The 6,455-nt window shown below is 37.8% G+C and overlaps 1 protein-coding gene across 1 annotated transcript in view; it reads left to right on the forward strand.

Annotated features, from left to right (window-relative positions):
• The window catches only part of LOC115301380 (rho GTPase-activating protein 20-like), a 26,577-nt gene extending 21,084 nt beyond the window's left edge, over positions 1-5,493 (forward strand). The window contains exons 10-13 of the mRNA XM_029951212.1: positions 1,639-1,748; positions 2,247-2,436; positions 3,845-3,956; positions 5,139-5,493. Coding sequence (XP_029807072.1) covers positions 1,639-1,748; positions 2,247-2,436; positions 3,845-3,956; positions 5,139-5,269 — 543 coding nt within the window. The 3' untranslated portion in view covers positions 5,270-5,493. The remainder of the gene's footprint in view (positions 1-1,638; positions 1,749-2,246; positions 2,437-3,844; positions 3,957-5,138) is intronic.
• The last annotated feature ends 962 nt before the right edge of the window (positions 5,494-6,455 follow it).

Genomic DNA, 6,455 nt, shown 5'->3' on the forward strand with positions numbered 1-6,455 from the left:
GACTATATAGATGCTGGTGAGGGTGTGGAGAGACGGGCACCCTCCTACTTTGTTATTGGGAATATAAACTGGTGCAGCCACTCTGGAAAACAGTGTGGAGGTTCCTCAAAAAACTATCCATAGAACTCCCCTATGACCCAGCAATAGCACTGCTGGGGATTTACCCAAGGGATACAGAAATGCTGATGCAAAGGGGCACATGTACCCCAATGTTCATAGCAGCACTGTCAACAATAGCCAAATCATGGAAAGAGCCTAAATCTAACTTTTAATGTCGGTGCAACAGACAAAATTAGTTTGGAATTCTGAAAATTCAATAGATTTTTGATTAATTTTGAAATTATACAACTAAATCACAAGTACCCAGTTACATTTCTATATGGGCAATAACAGAACAGAGAAAGAATTTAATGAATTCATCTCAACTCTTGTTAACAGCTCTGAACAAGAATATGTTAATGTAGTAATGACTATAAACAGGTTATTAAAGTTATATTAGAATCTCAGTCACATTTGATCTTTCCTTGTCCCCCATTAATGTTTGACCACATAATAAGTAGAAATAGTCCATAATTATTTAGTTGACTACAACTACCCTGGGGCCATAGTAATATACACCGGTAATAATATACATAGAGGCATCAAGAAACAGGGGAAAGAATGATGATATATCAGGTATGCAAATAGCAAGATGAGTGTTGCCCTCTGTAATATACACACATGGAATTGATTTTCTAGCAAGAGTTTGGAGATGCTTTCCTATTTCCGTGTTGTAAGCACAGCCTAGGAAGAGGGTGGCCACTTGTGGATATGATTCATAGACATTTCTAAAGTTTTTCTTCCTAAAGTTGACTGATCTTGGTGGAGAATCGGACTTTACAACATTGAGCTTCTTAATATCATGTCAAACTAACTGGAGAATTGGCTTAAACTGGAAAGGAATATATCATTAGGATCCCAATGAGTTTTCCATTAGCCTGTCTACTTTTATACAGTTAAGAAAAGGAAGAATGAAGCAAGTCTGAGAGTAGCATTCTCCCAAGGAGCACATACACCTCAAGTCAGAAGACTCAGTTCTTTTCTGATGTGTGTGCAAGAGCACACATGTGTATTTTGTTTCAGGACTTTTCTTGCTAGAATGAAGAGCTAGCACTAAAGTAAACAAGTCTAAAGTAAACAAGCAAAAATGGGTCCGTGTATTTTTGTCCAAAAAGCTAACAGAATTTAAGATGGTCTATCTCCAGGCCTTGTTAGATTGTAGTAGTTTGCTAAAATATAAACAAAGAGTAAATTGCAGGTAATGGAAGGGAGCTTTATCTTCATTTCTACCAAAGCCTGGGCTCTGCTTTTATGCCCTTAAGTTTTAGTTGGGAAAAATCCAAGGAGTCCTTGTGTGTGTGCAAGTCAATGGAGAGTGAGAACCGAGGTCTGTGTGTCACAGTTTGGGTATCTCTGAAGGAAGTGGGGACTGAAATGAATTTTTCAACTGTTTCCTCTGTAATTTTTTTCGATATATATATTTCTATAAGAATTATATGTATGTATGTGTGTGTATATATATGTGTGTGTATATATGTGTGTGTGTGTGTATATATGTGTATATATATATACATATATATATGTTTTTATCTACATAAGGATTTTCTTCAAAATATACAAGGAAGTGTATTTTCATCCGATCTCTATGACAAATGGCTTGGTGTTGCTGATCAAGAGAATGAGGAGGAGAAAGTAACCGCAGCCCAGAGGTAATGATGTAGTCATTATGCTGGGTATTTCTCAAATTACAACCAATATACTATTAGGAAAATATTGGCTTGTAGTTTGTTGCTTTATCTACTAAAATAATGCCAAAGAGTTTCAATTCTTCACACCCATGGAAGCCAGCTTAAAAACAGAGGCATGCCCTACTGCTGTTATTGAATTATTATTTTCCCCCTGATCTTATTTATCTGGAATCCTTGACCATGTTACACCTTCTGAACAGATGAAACTGGTAGACAAAATCAACTGCTAGTGGTTCAACGTTCAGTATGTCAAACATTTAACTAGCCAGGGAAATTTTTATCTGGTCCAGAAACTGAAATCAGTGAAACATTTTTGTATACATTCATGCCTGGCACTCTGGCACAACAGTGGGTTGTGTTCTAGATACACAAAGAAGTATTCTGTTCCCCGTCTCTATATTTCCAACTTCCTAAGTGAAATGACTTGCCTTATTTAAAAGTGCATTTTTCTAACTTTAGGCTTTTAGACCAGCTGCCAAGAGTGAATGTCGTCCTCTTGCGATACCTTTTCGGAGTGTTATACAACATTGAGCAGCATTCCTCACTCAACAAGATGACAGCTTACAATTTATCAGTGTGTATTGCCCCAAGCATTCTTTGTTCTTCTAATTCCTGCAGCTCGGAATTAGAAAGCAACCTCATAAAAAAGGTAATGAGAGCTCTTATTTTTATCCTCTGTTGGGTAGAATCCCTACTTTGAACCTGAAATTTGCAGTAGCAACTCTGATGGATCAGTGCACGTGTTCATTATGCTGCTCTGAAGTGGCAGAGGGCTTTAGCCTGCTGTGAGCGGTGGGGGTGGGGGCGGGGTTGGGGTGGAGGGCGGGTATAGCAAGGCGTGTGAAGCGGCAAACTCAGAGCAGTTGAGTGGCTTCTTACCCATCCAGGAAACTAAACACTAGATCGCCTGAACAAACCAGAGAGGAGTGGTATGATACAATAGAAAGAGCCTGGGCTTTGGAGTTTGGCAAGTCAAGGTTCAACTCTCAGCCTAATCCCTGAGGGACACGTAACCTAGGGCAAAGCCACGGTTTCCTCAGTATATGATGGTGACCACACGTAGCTCCTCTGCTCATTACTGGCACATCCTAGGTGGCTTGGTCAACATAAGCACCCACAACTTCAAATACATTGGCCTTCTTCGGCCAGTTGTGGCTCATTTGGAAAAATACGTGGCTATTATCTTGTCTCTGCTATGTCATAGTAAACTAGTAAAAGATTCCAGAATATCCTAAATAGAGCCACAGCATGCTTAAAAAGATCACAGCTCTACTCCAAACTCACTCAGAAAGCCAGCGTGAGGCAAGGTGATGCATGACGAGGTACTGCAGTTAGACAGACAGACATGTTTTCTCTCCAGCTGCATGGGTTTTCCTTCACACAAAAAAAAAAACCCACAGGAACCATTGCTTCCTAAGTTTAAGATACTTCTTCATTTAAGAAGTGAATTTCATAAGTTTTTATCTATGCTTTATTTAAAAAAAATTTTAGGGTTTATTTATTTATTTTGAGAGAGAGAGCAGGGAAGGGGCAAAGAGAGAGAGGGAGAGAGAGAATCCCAAACAGGCTACTCACTGTCAGCTCAGAGCCTGACTGGGGCTCAAGCCCATGAACTGACATAAGATTGTGACGTTTGACTGAGCCACTCAGGCTTCCCTATCTGTTTTTATGAATTTTAGTAAGATGTTATATGTCAGTTATAGCTCAATAAAACTGGAAACAGTTTTTTAAAAAAATAAAATTTAATAAGGTGGGATACTTTGAATATTATCTTAGTTTTCAAGATGTAACCATTGATATCAAAATGTTAGCTATTAAACTAGGCCACAAATTATAACTTTAGTCAACTTTTCAACAGTATTTTAAAATCTGTACCTAAATTATATTGGAAAGTATCACAGTTATTTCTTAGCGAACTCTGGTTTCTATATATTTTTATCAACTCGGAATTTTTCCTTAGAATTCTTTCACATTTTTTGTTACATCATATACAAAATGTGATTTGTAACTATGCCATATGAAAAAAAGTGCCTCATTTTTGCCTTCTTGTGTTATAGATTTCTGTTGTACAATTTCTCATTGAAAACTGCCTCCAGATATTTGGAGAAGACATTTCTTCCCTCTTGGGAGAGAGCTCACCGAGCTGTGATAGCAGCAACAACGCTGCAGGTACCGTGAATAATTTAATTGGCTTTGTGAGAAGCAGACAGCAAGGTTGTCAGGGGTCATGGGAGATGCTAGACGGTGCTGTTCTGGCGCCCAGAGCACATCCCCAGGGCAATGATTTCCATCTGCTCCTCCTTCTGAAGGCTGGGTCACAGGTCAAGGGAGGTCTCACCCTGTTGTGAGACCAAAGAAAAAATAAGATGAGTCTCTGACTTCAAGAAGTTTCTAGTGTAGATCATAGCAGCATTAGAAGACATGATGGGATTGTTTCAAACAAAATTTTAAATGGGTCCCACATATATATTATATTTTATATATATGTAGTTATATATAATATATAATTATGTATTTATATTTATGATACATAAATATTTATATATGATACATATACAATGTAATTTAAATTTACATATACATAATAAATATGTAATATTTACATATATATAAAATAGATGTGCTCTAAGGGGCCCAGAGCACTGCTTGTTTTATTCCCTCCTCTCTCCTTTTCCTGCTCAGTTGTCTCTGAGACACCACAGGATTCCAGTGCTCTTTGAAACAACTTGAAAAGAACTGGCATCATTGAGAGAAAAGGACTTGATTTGATGCCAAACAACCTTTCCAGAGTATAAATTCTTGTGCCCCTGTTTACCAGCTATGTTACCTTTGGCTAATTATACTAGCTCAATATCAGTTTATTCATCTTTAAAATGTGGATGGGGGCCCCTGGGTGGCTCAGTTGGTTGAGTGTCCAACATTGGCTCGGATCATGACCTAGTGGTTTGTGAGTTCGAGCCTCACGTCGGACTCTCTACAGTCAGCTTGTCCGCACAGCTCTCCCAAAAATAAAGTAAATATTTAAAATAAAAAAGTGTGGATGAAAATAATGTCTGAATTCTAGAATTGTTGTACAGATATTAAGATAATGATGCAAAATAAACTTGTAAAAAAGCAATTCATAGGGCTAGGGGACTTTTCCTTGAGACTAGAGCTAGTATTATTTGAGCCTAGCAAGTCACAGCTTCTTGGCAGAAGTCCATTTTATAAGACTGCTTATATTTATATTTACATGTATATATTTCCTATATTTCTTCAGGAAAATACATGTCATAAGGAATTAAGATGAGTCTAGTGTCAGGTCTGAGAACATATTTATATAAGACAACTGTGTGTTTTTTATTTCATAAGCGGCAGAACAACAACCTCTTGCATCCATGCCCGTGAGTGTGATAGTGATTTACAAAAAGGTACAACTGCAGGATGATACCAAGACCCCGTCTGGCACGGATCCACCTAGCTACCTGTCTACAGTTTTCTAAGTCGCTGAAGACTAGAATCTCCATAATGACACTGATCCTTCCTTTGCCTTTATTCCTACAAAATAGGAAATATAAAGAACTCTTTTTCCAATGAACGAAAAATAAGCCCCTTCCAAGGTCCCAGTTTATCCCATTTGAGTTTTTCTTTTCCGTGGTCCCATTTATCCCTATTGAGGTCAGATTCCCACAAAATATATCTTCTGTCTTCAATGCCTACCACATCATATTATATATTTTCGTATGGTTTTGTGTTGTTTATTTTTATATTTATGGAATAAAAAATCATTCCATAACTCAGTGGGTAAGATGACTGTTTTATTTGCTTATGATTCATATCAACACGTCAGTGAATGCTCATCTGAGCAGTTCTGTCTCCACTAAGGTCACTTGTCCACTTGCAGTAAGCTTGTAGTTCATCTGGAGCTAACTTATGTGTCTGTATGTTGGTGTTGGCTCTAACGTGGTCCCCATGTCTTCAACAAGCTAGCCTGGCATTCAAATGATAGAAGGCAAGCTTCCAAGAGCAAGAAGCTAATGTGGGAGAGGACTGTGCAAAGAACCATGTGAAAGACAACAATTTACAAGACAAGGAGGCATTCATTATTTATTGAGATCACCGTGATCATCAAAACTCAAGGCAGTACCACCAACACACATCTTTTAAACAATTCTGTACACCAGCATTTCTTAAAGGGTATTCTAAGTGTAGTAGGAGAATCTTTGAAATAATAACTGATTTTTACCTCAAGTACTCATTGCCTCTATCCTTCCCCTTGTCCCAAGCCGTCTGAAGAGACAACTAAATCACTTCCTCAGGGAATAGAACTCAAGCAGAATATGAGGAAAAGGGAGCTCTTTGTTTCTTATGAAATTTTAAAAATTTAGTTTTCTAGGAAACAAAAATTATTCATGGCATAAAGTAAAATATTTGGGTAGAAATCTCATGGGAAAAGCCCCAAACCATTAAATACATGGACATCAGCCCAATTTATTAGAAACCTAAAGAAATCAGGAAGCCCTCATAGAATACCTAAATGACATGACAAGAAAGATTGGTCCCACACAGAGTTTCTTGTATCTCAACATTGAACAGATCAGAAAGTAGAAGTATTTCCATCAATTTCACAATACTATAGAAGAAATAGAAAGAACCACTGGGTTTGAAAGAAATGGCTCAGCAACAGTA

The sequence above is a fragment of the Suricata suricatta genome, chromosome 1 (genome assembly GCF_006229205.1).
Source record: "Suricata suricatta isolate VVHF042 chromosome 1, meerkat_22Aug2017_6uvM2_HiC, whole genome shotgun sequence".
NCBI lineage: Eukaryota > Metazoa > Chordata > Mammalia > Carnivora > Herpestidae > Suricata > Suricata suricatta.